The following is a 15,782-nucleotide window of genomic DNA, read 5'->3' as shown; positions in this document are numbered from 1 at the left end:
CCGAAATTAGGCTAATTGGTCTGTAATTTTTCGTCTTTTGCCTTACTCCCTTTTTACACAGGGGTGTCACATTAGTGATTTTCGAGTCCTCTGGGACTTTCCCTGATTTTAGCAATTCCTGAAAGATCACCACTAACACATCTGCTATCTCTTCAGCTATCTCCCTTAGAACTCTGGGGTGTAGTCCATCTGGTCCAGGTAATTTATCCACCTTCAAGCCATTCAGTTTTTCTAGCACCTTCTTCTTGGTTGTAGCCACCATATTCAGCACTGCCCCCTCACTCTCGTGAATTGTTTGAATATTACTCCTGTTTTCCACCATGAAGAGTGACACAAAATAATTACTCAGTTCCTTAGCCATTTCCTTGTTCTCCACTCCTATCTCTCCAGCGTCATTTTCCAGAGGTCCAATGTTCACTTTTGCCTCTCTTTGCCCTTTATATATCTAAAGAAACTCTTACAATCTTCCTTTATATTACTGGCTAGCTTACCCTCATATTTAATCTTCTCCCTCCTCATTCCCTTTTTTTGTTGCTCTCTGTTGGTCTGTGTAAGCTTCCTAATCCTCTGGTTTCCCACTGCCCTTCACCACATTATATGCTTTCTGTTTTGTTTTTATGCTATCCCTGACGTCCCATGTCAGCCAGGGTTGTTTCATCCTCCCTGTATCATGCTTCTTTATCCTTGGGGATGAATTTTCTGCTGTGTCTCCTGAATTACTCCCAGAAAATCCTGCCATTGCTGTTCCCCTGTCTTTGCTGCTAGGCTCCTCGCCCAATCAATACTACCGAGCTCCTCCCTCACGCCTCTGTGTTCAGCTGTAATACCATTACCTCTGATTCTATCTTCTCTCTCTCAAACTGCAGAGTAAATTCAACCATATTATGATCACTGCTTCCTAAAGGGTCCTTCACCTTAAGCTCCCTTATCAGGTCTGCCTCATTGCACAACACTAAATGCATGTTGAAGGTGATGAGTATGGTGCCAATCAAGCAGGTTGCATTATTTTGGATGGTGTCAAGCTTCCTGAGTGTTGTTTGAGCTGCACTCATCCAGGCAAGTGGGGAGTATTCCTCACACGACAAATTTGCACCTTGTAGATGGCAGATACACATTTGTGAGTCACGGAATGAGTTATTCACCTCAGAATTCACAAGGTCTGACATTCTCTTGTAGCCAGAGTAGATGGCTCATCTACTTCAGTTTCTGGTCAATGTGAACATCCAGGATGTTGTCAGTGAAAACGGTTAGTCAAGAAAAATTTGCTTTAGAAAAAAACGTCTAAACACCTTTTAGTAATATAATTCATTTCTATATAAATAGAATTACACTGAAAACCTTTTAAAAAATCAAATTATCTGTAATAATGTCAATTAAACAATTAAACGGGTGATAATAATTGCACTAAACAGGTTGGAATTTGAGAAAAGAAACTTGAGGAAAAACTGCTAGGTCCTTCACTGCTCATTCATCTGTGAGGCTGTGCAACTTCTTCCAAGGAGGGGAAGTAATGCAAATTGTGTTTTTTTTTCAGAAAATCGCTGGCAAATTCCTTTTAGTCTCTCTAGGACGGTCAAAGAAATTCCAGAAGAACATCGTTATCCATGCCACATCATTAGATATACTTAACTAACTCCTTGAAATTTTTGACTGGTTCTGGTCATGGGTTAATCTTCTTTTGCAGCAGTAGCTCCAGAAACCTTACCCTCCTATTATTATATAAATTGACTCCAACAGTTGCTTTAGCTGAGTGTGTTTAACAAAGTCTATCTGAAGGCACTTGGCCAGACATTCTGGGTTTCTCCAACACTTGCTCTTATGTTTCAGGTCTCCAGCATCCACAGTACCTTTCTTTTGTTTGTGATACCTTTGTTTGTCTTGGTCATTTTTTTGCTTCCAGAGACTCCAACACCATAGAATGCAGCTTACAGTAATTTCCACTGTTCTCTTGCACTAAATCAATTCTAAAACTAACGAACACAATTTTAAATCTACCATGCTCCAGTATTACATTCTGATTTAAATCAAACTCTTTCAAGTTACTGCTTTTTAATTCTCCTTATTCAAACACAAATATCACTTGATAATGTTTTTTAAAATAACTAATTCAACACATTCAACCAATACTCTCATTTTTTTTCATCATCTATGGCTGTCCCTCTATTTTAGATTGTTGTCTACACAATGTCATGAGTTTCACCATGAATCTTCTTGCAAGTGAACGGATCAATTCTTGATCATCAGATCAAATGGTAATTTAACATAATCTTTACATCTCGAAATGGCTATGTTACAGTTCACTTGTTAGTGAAATCCCCTTCTACTATCTTCTGATCTTTTTAAAAATTTGACATTATAATTAACTAGAAATTGTCCAATTTGCTGTAGAAACCTAAAGGATATTATATAATTATCACTGAGGTTATCCCATAGTAAACATGGGGTGGCACGGTGGCACAGTGGTTAGCACTGCTGCCTCACAGAGCCAGAGACCTGGGTTTAATTCCCGCCTCAGGCAACTGTCCGTATGGAATTTGCACATTCTCCCTGTGTCTGCTTGGGTTTCCTCCAGGTGCTCTGGTTTCCTCCCACAGCCCAAAAGAAAAGTGCAGGTTAGGTGAATTGGCTTTGCTAAATTGCCCATAGTGTTAGGTGAAGGGGAATGGGTCTGGGTGGGTTGCTCTTCGGAGGGTCGGTGTGGACTTGTTGGGCCGAAGGGCCTGTTTCCACACTGTAAGTAATCTAAAAACATGGATTTAATTTTTTAAGGTTAATGTTCCTGTTTAGCTCTAGTAGAATAAAGCCAATAAATTCCTAAATTGCAAACTATACCATTTTCTGTGTATAACTATGTATCAAATTCGGTATAAATTAAACTCTTCCACTGAAACAACCAAGCAAAGTCACCTTTTTGGTAGAATTAATAGCTGTACTTAACACTGATACTAGTTTAATGATCTCCTTATTCTCTGAAACACATTTGTAGTAGTTCTTCATCTGGATGGGGATAAGCGAGTTTACAGATGTAGAGGTATCTGACATGCTGCCATCTAAAAGAGAGGATATCAAATAAAAGGAGATTAAAACCCACTAGTTGATACTTAATCAATATACATCATTTTGGTACTTACACTAAGATAAGTTGCATTGGTAATGACTAAGTGAGAGGATTTAGGTATCACAAATTAAATAACATTGAATAAAGAGGCACATTACTGCAAGTGAAATATTCATGGTCCCAGCTTAACTTTGGCATGACATGGTGAAAGGAGTTTTACTTTTGATTGCATGACGAGGTATGTGAAAATGACAAGAATATCTAAGTGCATAACTGAAAAGATGTCAATACTTCCTATTTATAAAGTCATAAAGTCATAGAGATGTACAGCACAGAAACAGAACTTTCGGTCCAACCCATCCATGCCGACCAGATGTCCTAACCTAATCTAGTCCCACTTGCCAGCACCCGCCCTATATCCCTCCAAACCCTTCCTATTCATATACCCATCCAAATGCCTCTTAAATGTTTCAATTGTACCAGCCTCCACCACATCCTCTGGCAGGTCATTCCATACACGCACCACCCTCTGCATGAAATAGTTGTCTCTTAGGTCCCTTTTATATCTTTCCCCTCTCACCCTGAAACTATGCCCTCTAGTTCTGGACTCCCCCATCGCAGGGAAAAGATTTTCTCTCTTTATCCTATCCATTCCCCTCATGATTTTATAAACCTCTATAAGGTCACCCCTCAGCCTCCAATGCTCCAGGGAAAACAGCCCCAGACTATTCAACCACTCCCTATACTCAAATCCTCCAACATTAGCAACATCCTTGTAAATCTTTTCTGAACCATTTCAGGTTTCACAACATCCTTCCGATAGGAAAGAGACCTGAATTGCATGCAATATTCCAAAAGTGACCTAACCAATGTCATGTACAGCCGCAACATGATCTCCCAACTCCTATACTCAATGCTCTGACCAATAAAGGAAAGCATATCCAACTCCTTCTTCACTACCCTATCTACCTGCAACTCTACTTTCAAAGAGCTATGAACCTGCACTCCAAGGTCACTTTGTTCAGCAACACTCCCGAGGATCTTACCATTAAGTGTGTAAATCCTGCTAAGATTTGCTTTCCCAAAATGCAACACCTCACATTTATCTAAACTCCATCTGCCACTTCTTAGCCCACTGGCCCATCTGATTAAGATCTCATTGTAACCTGAGGTAACCTTCTTCGCTGTCCATTACACCTCCAATTTTGGTGTCATCTGCAAACTTACTAACTATACCTCCTATTTCTTTGCAACTGTCCAATCTGTCTGACAAAGTTGTTTGTTTTGATTTTAACTCTCAGATTATTGGGTCTGCAAGGGACTGGAGTTATCAATATTATCAATGCATGCATCTAAAGCTATGATAATTTGAAAAATACTAAATTATGGGGAAAGGTCATGGAAGTTTGACTCAGTGAACAACTCTTTCATAACTCTTGTTGTGTTGATAAGTTCAATAATTATGTCAATTTTGTAATTATTTGAAGCAATAGAATATCTGCATTACCAAGAACACTTCTGATCGCAGTTTCTCCATCTTCAGAATCACTGTCTCTGCTTCCACGCCTCATTGCTGCAATCTTTCTTTCATTCATCTTTTTCTGGAAGCAATTACCAATTCAAAAATTGACAATCAATTATAATAGCTAAACCAGTAAAAGACAAAAATCATTAAAAATCGGAACAAACCTTTGAAATTCTTTCTTTACTCCACTGGCCAACTCCTTTTGGGACGCTGACAATATATTCCACTGTCTTATTTAAAGCCTGTTGTACTTCATCCAATGCAGGTATCATGGTTATATTGGGAATAGATAGTGTAATGTTAGTTCTGAAGATGGGATGGCTTGATTGCTTCTGTTTACTGGATAGATCATTCTCTATTTGAAAAATCAAAATATATACTGAACAAATTAATTGCATAGAGAGATCAGACAGTTCTCTATGTATTTTTTTAAAACTGCTTCAGAAAAAAACTATTATTTCCATCACAAAACTGAACTGTAAAACTGCTGATAATTCTGGTTTTGATGGAAGCAAGAGTTAGAATACAAGGGCTAGAATACAAGAGCAGAGATGTACTGCTGAGACTGTAGAAGGCTCTGGTCAGACCACATTTGGAATATTGTAAGTAGCTTTGGGCTCTGTATCTAAGGAAGGAAATGCTGGTATTGGAAGGGGCCCAGAGATTTATGAGAGTGATCCCAGGAATAAGGGCCTGTCATTTGAGGAGCAATTGAGGACTCTTTTTATGTATTTGGAGTTTAGAAGGATGTGGGGGTGCAGAATCTGATTGAAACCTATAGAATACTGAGAGGCCTGAATAGAACTGAGATGAGGAGAAGTTCTTCTGTCAGAAGGTGGTTAATCTGTGGGACTCATTGCCACAGGGGGCTGTGGATGCCAAGTCATTGAGTGTTTTTAAGATATAGGTTCTTCACTAGTAAGAGGATCCAGGGATAGATAGGTTCTTAATTAGTAAGAGGATGAAGGCAGGAGAAATATATCAGCCATGATCTAATGGCAATACAGACTCAATGGTCCAAATGACCTAATTCTTATGGTTATATAGTCCAAGGGTGACAGAAAATGGTCTCACATTACTTCTTGTCTTTTCATTAGCTGCTAAATCTGTAGTGTCACACTTGAACTGCTCACTGATGTTGTTTCCACTTCACTTACTCAGTCTGTATTTACTTTACTAGTTCAGGTAAACCACAATATTTGGCCCAGACGGTGTCAGAGATTGCTTTGCAATCTGTAACAGAATTAAGATTCCTTATGCCGAAGATGATCAACAGACTCCATACCTATAAAATAAAGCAGTGATGATGAATGAATGCGTTTGCGAATAGCCTCCAGAGTGTTGCGGGTGACCTTCAATAATGCATCCACATTACGGTGGCTGAAATGGGACAATAATTCCTGTGCTTCTTCTTCTAGTATTTGCATTAAATCTTTCTTCTTCCTTTTTGCGACTGGAGATGGGGGCCCATTGCTTATCTGGCTTGCTTTATAGGTGAAAGAACGTTTCTCAGTTTTTCGTTCTCCTGCTGTAAAAGACATTTAATCAATTATAGTTTCTTTTTTTTTATTGCACAGACCACGTACTTACGTAATTATCAGGATAAAATAATCCATTTTGTTCTTCCTTAAAAAAAATTAGGAAATAGTTTGCAATAAACTGTGTTAACAAAATTCTAACTATGCAACTTCTTATTGTTACTGTACTAAGATTTAAAAAGGACTTGAGGGGCAACCTTTTTATAGAGAGTGGTTCGGGTGTAGAAGGAACTGGCAGCCAATGTGGCAGATGTAGGTACAGTTACATTTAAAAGACATTTGTGCAAGTACATGAACAGGAAAAGTTTGGAGGGATATGGGCCAAGGACAGGCAGGTGGGACTAGTTTAAGTCTGGGATCATGTTCACTTTGGAGTAGTTGGAGCAAAGGGTCTGTTTCCATTCTTTATGACTCTATTACTCTGTAAAACTGAAATAATCCTGTCGCCAGACACTACACAGCATTAGCTTCCAACCTTTGATCTCTATACATTTTTAATTCTTACCATCAAATTCTTTTTGATGCACATTTCCACTGCTATCTTTGGATGTTTCCTCCTCCCCTTCTTTACCTGGAGACTCCAAATCCAGTAACATATTTATAAGTTCATTTGCAGCTTCCTCTACCAAAGAACTTTTACAATGTAGTATTTGGGCAGCCTTTACACACAATTCCTGTTACAAAATGACATTTTAAAATCACTGAAGTGTAAAAGGTACTGTTGCTCGTGGACATTTATTACTGTAATTGCACACCTATTATACCTAAAAACAATACAAGCACATTCGCTCTGTTTGTGTGCATCTTTAATCACCTGGCATTGGCTTAACAGTAATAGATGTACACTAACAATATATTTGCATCGTTTAATACTCGAGTTTGTATTTGCATAACAACACAACAAAGAACATTACAGTGCAGAAACATGCCCTTTTGTCCACCAAGCATGCACCAACACATGATGCTTTCCACGCAGTCTGTTTCCCTTTGTTCCCTTGCTATTCATGTAGCTGTCACGATGCCTCTTAAACGTTACTGTTATATCTGTGTCTACCACCTCCTCATGCAGTACATTCCAGGCACTTACCACCCTCGGTGTAAAAAGATTGCCTCACACACCTAACTCATTTAAACACTTCCCCTTTTACCTAAAAGCTATATCTCCTAGTAATTGACATCTGTATCTTGAGAAAAGGACTCAGATTGTCCATAATACCCATGCCACTCAATTTTTAAAATTTCTATTGGTCACCCCCAGCCTCCAAACCAGACAACATCTTGGTAAACTTTTTCTGTACCCAAAGCCTCCACATCCATCTGGCAGCGTGACTACCAGAACTGTACAAAATATTCAAATGAGGCCTCACTAAAGTTCTACACAACTGCAGCATGACTTGCAAATTTTATATTCTATGCCCTAACTGAGGAAAACAAGCACGTCATATGCTTTCTTGACAGCTTACCTACTTGTGTAACCACTGTCACGATTCGGTGGTGGCAGTGGTTACACTGTGTATTTCTGTGTATGTTAATGATTTTACACGTTCTGCTGTTACTATGTACTTCTCTCTGCACTAGACCGTCGAAACTGAATCACCTCACATTTCAAAGAATCACAGAATCCCTGCAGTGAGGAGAGACACGATTTGGCCCTCAAGTCTGCACCAACCCTCCATACAGCACCTTCACCGCCCTCCCAACCACAATTCCTTTGTCTCAAATTACAGCTTCTGACTATCATTCCTAAGTAATATTTTCATCATCCTTTTTTCTGCTATAATAAAGATCAGTATCAGGAAATGTTAAGGTTTAACACTTCATGTGTTTCCCTGATTATCATTTCCCTGGTAAATTTAATTTACTGAATATATTTTCTGAAGAGATCAATGAATGAAATTAAGGTAGTCAATAACAACAAAGTAGTTTTTTGTGGTAATTGGTGTTTTACTAATTGTGATCATCTCAAACACAGGATATCTAAATAAAATAAATCTAAAATAAATCATGTACTATTAATACATGATAATCTTCTCCTTCTTCCATCCTGGTCAGCCAATGTAATGGTTACCAAACATTCCTAGGTGAAAAGTTCCTTTATAAATAGATTATATAAATAAATATAAATACTTAAGTAAATACTGAAAGTAATTCTTCTACACAAATACAAAATAAAAACAGTGTTGTATAGCTACTAAAAGCAACAAGCTGCCAAAGACTGTTACTTTTTCCATCTGTATTTTGTGTCCTTTTAACTCCAAAACCTTACTGTCACTAGAAACACTATTCAATATATTTTACATTTTTACTTGATTAAGTAATGACATTGTCTTTAGCAAAAAGCAGAAGGAATTTATTCTTTCGAAGATTTTTGAGAGTGTTGACCATCATTTTCTTTAGGCCTAATAGGACCAACAGGACAATGTGTTATAAAATAAAGGCTTGTGTCAATGTACTTATATCAGCCTTTAAATCATGACCAGACATGAAAACCATGAATATTCACAGAAGTGATCGCACTACCACACATTAATTTCACATTTGGACTTCCTTCTCTAAACCTCTACACTCTTTTCTTTTCTCTCAGAGGTTCTCCTTCAAACCTACCTCTTTAACAAAACAGAACACTAGGCCAGATGACCAAAAGTTATGTGGTTAAGATTTCTATTTTGTTTTATAAAGCTTCTGTGAAATGCTTTTGAATGTTTCACAAGTTTAAATCTCGATATGAATATCAACTGTTGTTGCAAGACTCCAAATTTTACCAGGAAGCATTAGGTGCCACCATCAGCATGAAACATGTGACCCAATCATGTGTTGTGTTACTGATGGCAGCCAATTAAGATCCCACATTGCGAATGGGTGTCCCATTATTAATGGTGGTCTCCTTCTCCAAGCTACTAGTCCAAGCAGAGAACCGGTGGCTTGCCAATGCCACTGATAGATACAGCCATGACTGCAGCTGTGGAGAAAAGAAGTGGTTGCCACCCTTGAAAGCCACATTGTGCTGAGACCAGTCACAGAGAAAGGATTTGGCAATCGAAAGGGTGAATCCTTCAGGGCAGATGACCAATGCTGCCCACAGGACACTCCAGAAGGAGCCTGCGAGGCTCAATATATTTGGTAGTATCCCAATTCAGCAGTTGTCTCTCCTGATGGCATTAAGATGAAGGCAGACTATGAAATGGTCATTAATTAGGCAGCTTGGGTTAAATTCCTACCTGCCTCCAGCTACTGCTATTCCTACTTCTAAAGAAATGCTCTGGCAATGAGAAAACTTTGTGTTTCCATCTTGATTCTTTTCACTAGCATTTTATGAGCCCTCCCACCTCAAAGCCCAATTACAATGGCTGGTAAAATGTGAGCCTGGATATCTCATTCATTTTCAGTTAAATAAAAGCAATACCTTCTAAGAAATTCTTGGCTAAAGATAAATTTATCAAACTATTATATAGTTCTCCAATATAAGAACATAAGAATTAGGAGGAAAAGTTGTCAATTCATCCCCCCCCCCCCCCCCGAAGCCTGCTCTGTCATTTGAAATGATCAAGACTTATCTCATCAGCTTCAACTCCACTTTCCTCTTTAGCTTGAACATGGATAACTTACAGGCAAATTATACAGACCTTAGTCTCCTGTACAAATTCTTCACATGCAATGGGTTCTTCCTCTGGTAGTTTGCATAATTGTATTGTGCTCATATCTTGAAGTATTGCATCAATACGAAATTCTATCAAATCATTCACACGATTCAACAGAAGTTCAAGTTCGTCTGCAAATTGTCATACAAATAGGTAAAACAACAAGCAATTCTTATCAAATGACCATTTATAATTTTCAAAATGCAATTATTCAAACTAGATGCAGCATTGCTGATGTGGTACAAGACACAGCTATAGACCATGCAAAAAGCTACTGATCTCTTCAGGACATTTTCTTGGATCTGCACTCAATCGTTATACCCAGATTTATCTAGAAAAATACCCTTTATGCGTTGGGTATTTAGCTTCAGCGATCAGTAGGGGACATGTGATCTTGAAATGAGTCAGCTGATGCTACAGTCCTAACATTTGGCTTGTCTACGACCGTGAAGGCCTGTTAAAGATATTTCTGAAGAAAACTGGTCAACAAGTCTCATGAACACAAACCAACTCTTTCGGATTAACTTGTGTCCTGAATTTGAGTTCAAGAGAGGCATAAAAACTTTATAAACACTTGACAATAGTTACTGTTGTAAGATACCCATCAAAAGTCATTCTCTCCTCCATTGACTCCAGGAATGCAAAGGAAGTAATTATTTGATAATAAGTTGGTGGACCTACAAATGTTAAAACACACACCCCTTCATGCAGAAGATTTGGTTTATTAGTTTAAGATACACAGTTCTGAAGATAAGTTAATCAATAATGGATGGAATAACTAGTAGAAAGTATCATAGCAATCAGGGATTTCATGATTTGCATGATGCCCCATGTCCATCCATATATAGTGACTGGACACAAATGCAGAACAGTGAATGCAATATGTATCTAAACATATTTATGAGTACATGATTACTACTTTGAATAAGATGAATCACCAACAGTAGCTAAACAGATTACCTGTTACCAACATTACTGGACTTAGGGATCAATAGAGAAATGCTCATAGTAATACCATCAAAAGAAATGCACACTGGATAAGATGGTTAGAAGTTTTGTAAATGATAAGAAACTAATTGAATAACCTGCATGATATGTTCTCCTCCAGAGTTCCATGGTGGCTTAGGCCATAGTGGAGGTTGCCCCATGCCAGGAACATTTTGAACACTCACTTGACTCCTTGTCGTTGTGCTAAGACATGGACTTTGTAGTTTTATGGAAGAGTTTAACATGGGTGAAGACATACTTTACTGTGAGGCTGTAGGATAGAGAGGCAGAAGTAGGCCATTCAGCCCATCAAGTCTGCTCTGCCATTCAATTAGATCATGGCTGATCTGATAATCCTCAACTTCACTTTTCTGCAAGACCCTTGATTCCCTTACAGATTAAAAATCTGTCTCGGTCCTGAACACACTAACAATGGACATTACAGCCCTCCGTGGTAAAACATTCTACAGATTCACTACCTTCCAAGAGAAGAAATACCTCCTCACAAGTGTCTTAAATGTATGACCCCTTACTCTGAGCTTACATCTTCTGACCCACTCACTTAACATGTCTGTATCACTTCGCAGACTCTTTGTGATATCCTCAGCATTTGCATTACCATCTATATTTGTTTCATCTGGCAAACCTGACTGCAGTACTTCATCTTCCTCATCCAAATTATTAATATATTGTTAATAATAGTGGCATCAGCAGTGATCCCTGTGGCACTCCAGCAGTTACAGGTTCTAACCCTGGAAATACCTCCATTCTTTCAAGTCCCTGTCTTGTATTTGTCCGCCAATTCTCTATCCATGCTAATACACCATCTCCAAATCAATTACTTCTTGTCTTATAAAGCACCTTAATGTGGTGTATTTTTGTGTGGGAGATTGCCAGCTTTTATTGCTCATTCCTCGAGGACAATTAAGAGTCAACCAACTATTGTGGGTGTGGAGTTACATGTAGGCCAGACCAGGCAAGGACAGCAGTTTCCTTTCCTAAAGGACGTGAGAGAACCAGATAGGTTTTTATCCAACAATTATTTCATGAATCTCATTAGACTTGTAATACCAAATATTTTCTGGAAATATTTAGACCCGGGTCCTCAGAACATTGCCTGGGTCTCTGTATTAATAGTCAAGGGCATTATCTCACCATGACATTGGCTTCTCAATTATTCTCTGTCCTACCATTCGGCTACTGTTAGGGGGCTGTAGACTCCTCCTTCTATTGTCTTCTTCCCCTTTTTATTTCTTACATCCACCCATATGAATTCTACATGTTCCAATCCACAATAATTTCTTGCAATCTTACATATTTCTTCCGTATTACCGTGCTATTCCAACACTCTTCCTTTCCTGCCTAACTTTGCAAAAAAAGGTGAAAGTGAGGACTGCAGATGCTGGAGATCAGAGTTGAACAGTGTGATGCTGGAAAAGCACAGCCAGTCATGCAGCATCCGAGGAGCAGGACAGTTGACATTTCGGCATAAGCCCTTCATCAGGGTTGAATCTTTGTGAAAAGTCATATACCCCTGAATAAGTTCCCAGCTTTGATCTCTTTTATGTCCCCATAATTGCTATAAGATCATATCTATTAACCTCTATTTGTCTCATTAATTCATTTCTTTTATCCTGAATACTACACACATTCAGGTAAAGTGTAATTAATTTTGCCTTTTTACCATCTTTCTCCTTTGATCCTATTTGCTACTGTTTTTCTATGCTTGAATCCTCTGTCCTTCCTGTCCTATTCTGGGTATTGTTACCCAAATCGCTGCCCTGTAATGCTGCCACATCCTCTTCTTTTGTACACCGACACTTCCCCTCTCCCAACTCTCCACCGTGTTTAATTAATTTAAAGCTCTGCCTTTAGTCCAAATTATTTGATTCATCAGGACACTGGTCCAATCCGCACCAACTATTCAGCCAAGCATTTAAATTCTTGACTGTATTCACCTTATGCCAATTTTCCCTTGGCAGGAAATAATCCAGATATTATTATCTTGGAGGTTCTCCTTGTCAAACTAGCTAACTGCTCAAAATCTTTCAGTAGATCCACCTTTCTATTTTTACCAATGTCATTGACACGAACATAGATGATGACTGGATCTCTCCCCTCCCATTCCAAGTACTGTTTTTTAGTTCTGTAATCTCTTGTTAAGAACTGTCGAACATTAGTATCATGTGTGGAACAAATGCCACCTGTATAAGTTGCAAACAAAGTAGAAAGATCTATCATGAATGTTCTTACTATTGTAATGTAGGTTTTTGACCCTCAATTCTAAGATACAATCAAGGTCTGATTTATTTAATGGGTGAAGTAATTATTTAATTATGGTGAAGTAATGATATGACTTGGTGGATACTATTGTTCTGTGGTGGAGTTTGTGAAAATATTTCCATCAACACTGAACTGGCTTGTGTAGGATTTCTTCGAGTGCACAGTAACAAAATCATGGACTTGCTTTTTAATAAAGGAACTTACAAAGTCGTCAGACAGAGCACACATAAAAAAAAATTGCCCACACTTTTATTAGTCTTTGCATGGTCAAATCAAAAATTAAACCCACCTAAAGCTTCAGAAATCCTGTTCAGGTATTTGTCAATGTTCAGTGAGGTCCAATTGAGAGACATCAAGCCTGGCTGTATTGCATTATCAACTTTGACTAAATGGGGACCCATCAGTTGCACAAAAGTACTTTGAATTTTTGACCTCACTCTTTTGTTTTCTGATAATGTCATCTAAACATATGTAGAAAGGAAAGAATCGTTTCATTTTCAAAGTACAGACAGCTTTCACTCTTACAATTAAGTCAAGGTTGAAAAATATTACAAAATCAAGATGCTTTTTGAGGGTCAATAATACTAAACTGGAATGCAATTTGTATGGCAGGAGTGATAAGTTATCAGCACTGTGATATATGTTCATGCTAAATTCACATTCTGAGTTTGGTTACAAAACTTAGGAACAAGGGGTTTCAAGTTCTCATGGGACTGGATGCTATGCTCTAATACCAATAGCTTTGGAGGGGAGTTTGAAAAGTCCAGCTTCCCCACAGTCCTCACCACCTCCTCCAATGAATCTGATTTTTTTCCAGGAGAGGCAAGGATCAGTTAGCTCATCCGTCCACGGGTCTTTTGAGACCCATCAGCGGCCATTAGTTATGCCTCTTTCGGGTTTTTTTTCAATTCATTTATGGGGTGTGGGAGTCACTGACTGGGCCAGCATTCATTGCCCACCTCTAGTTACTTAGTTGAGAAGGCGGTGGTGAGTTACCTTCTTGAACCACTGCAGTCCGTGTGCTACAGCTACACCCACAATGTCATGAAGGAGGGAGTTTCAGGATTTTGACCCACCAACACTGAAGTAATGACAATGTATTTCGATATCTGTATATTGAGTGGCTTGGAAGGGAACTTGCAGGTAATGGTTGTACCCATGTGTATTCCGTAGAGACCTAGACCATTGTCTGGGTCTAGGGATTAATAATCTAATGAGAATTCCACTAAACCATTGATTCCCCATGGTGGAAGTCAGTGGAAAGGCAGTGTTGCACTACTGGAAGATGTTAGTCAAATGGCAATGGACCCCAACTCCATTTTAGACACACTTTCATGTTATTTCCCCTCTTAGCCATTCCCTCTGAATCTTTACACATGGTTCCCCATCATCAACTTTGCTGAGATGTCTGATTCTGAGAACGGGCAGTAGTTTTGGCTTAAAGTAAAAATGTATTAAAACCATGGGCTGGCTGTCTCCCTGAATGTTTAGCCATGGAAAGGAGGTGAGATTGTGGGGAATGGGGGAGGAAAGCCTCGAGACTCTATGGCATCCCAAAAGCAGGGTAAGTACACGAATACAAGTTTCAAAATGTGACTTCAGAGTGTTCCCCAACTTGCCAACACCCTATCCCATTGCTATCATCAGAATCAGATTGCTCTGATCTCAGCAACACAGAGAAAAGCTACATGGCTTCTCCTGTGCTAGCATTTCCTTCCATTTTCTTGTGAATCACATGCCCAACCCGAAGTAGTGCTGGAAGTTCCCCTTTCAATAAACATTGGAGAGAATAGCCAAAAGGAGGAAGCTACACTTCTTGTGCATACTAGGCACCCACAGAGGACTATCTTGCCTAATAGAGTCATTGGAGTAAACTGTTTATTTCATATTTTCTACTACAGTATAAAAAATTACCTGGAGTCTGTTGTAATTCTTTTTAAAGATATCTTGCTTCTGCTGAAGGTCTTGGGCAAATGGTGGAATTTCAAGTCCCATCTTAGCCATGCATTCCGTTTCACGTATTAATGTTAAAATTTGAGGATCAAAGTTCACAAACAGTTCTCCTGTGTCTGGGGCTTTCACTAACAATGATGCCTGCAATCCTGCTTTTGCTATTTCAATCTAAAGGAAAGCATTACAGTAAATTTGATCAAACAAAAAAAAATCTTACAACTGGCAAAAAATTTCAACACGAAACTCTTTACATCATTTCTGCAGAGCCTCTTTTTTTAAAAATGATCAGCATTTTCTATTTGGGATCAAATTAATTTATTTCCAACTGAACCTTTTTCCCCCCCCAATTAAAGATTCAATTTAATTAGCCCGCTACAATTATCACTGGAAGAATAACTTTAATTTATCCAGAATGTTGAGTTCATGGCAACAGTGTATTTCTCTCTGGAACTTTTGCTGGACCTTTTTTGTAAAGTTCCCTAATGGTTCAGAGGGAACAGCCAAGAAAATGTGGCAAGGTCCAAGATTTAAAGAATGAAACACAGTGACCTATGTGAATCTAAACAGAGTGGAGACACTAGAATTGTTTCCAGCATTTCTAGGTTCTGGTAGTTGATCTCTTTCTATAAGAACCCCTGCTGGTATTGTGTGCGTGCATGAACTATTAACAGGACATGATTTTATTCCAAATAAAAATGCCATTCTTCCATCATATCAAAACTTATTCTTGAGTAATGGTTCTTTGGATCTGGTACCTGAAAGTGTTCCTGACCTAAGAAACTAATCAATTCTCTCAAGAG

General features: G+C 38.6%; 1 protein-coding gene across 2 annotated transcripts in view; it reads right to left on the bottom strand.

Annotated features, from left to right (window-relative positions):
• Positions 1–15,782, bottom strand: part of dnah5 (dynein, axonemal, heavy chain 5) — a 343,383-nt gene that overhangs the window by 222,374 nt on the left and 105,227 nt on the right. For both annotated transcript variants that reach the window (XM_043689617.2, XM_087987009.1), the window contains 8 exons: positions 14,944–15,150; positions 13,319–13,490; positions 9,745–9,890; positions 6,627–6,795; positions 5,869–6,111; positions 4,748–4,938; positions 4,566–4,659; positions 2,908–3,050 (listed from right to left, as the gene is read on the bottom strand). In XM_043689617.2, the coding sequence (XP_043545552.2) occupies positions 2,908–3,050; positions 4,566–4,659; positions 4,748–4,938; positions 5,869–6,111; positions 6,627–6,795; positions 9,745–9,890; positions 13,319–13,490; positions 14,944–15,150 (1,365 nt within the window). The remainder of the gene's footprint in view (positions 1–2,907; positions 3,051–4,565; positions 4,660–4,747; positions 4,939–5,868; positions 6,112–6,626; positions 6,796–9,744; positions 9,891–13,318; positions 13,491–14,943; positions 15,151–15,782) is intronic.

The sequence above is a fragment of the Chiloscyllium plagiosum genome, unplaced genomic scaffold, assembly GCF_037043375.1.
Source record: "Chiloscyllium plagiosum isolate Xiang-an unplaced genomic scaffold, Cpla_swu_hap1 HiC_scaffold_5, whole genome shotgun sequence".
NCBI lineage: Eukaryota > Metazoa > Chordata > Chondrichthyes > Orectolobiformes > Hemiscylliidae > Chiloscyllium > Chiloscyllium plagiosum.
The sequence above is the reverse complement of the archived record's forward strand: the minus strand, read 5'-3'. Positions and strand labels throughout refer to the sequence as shown.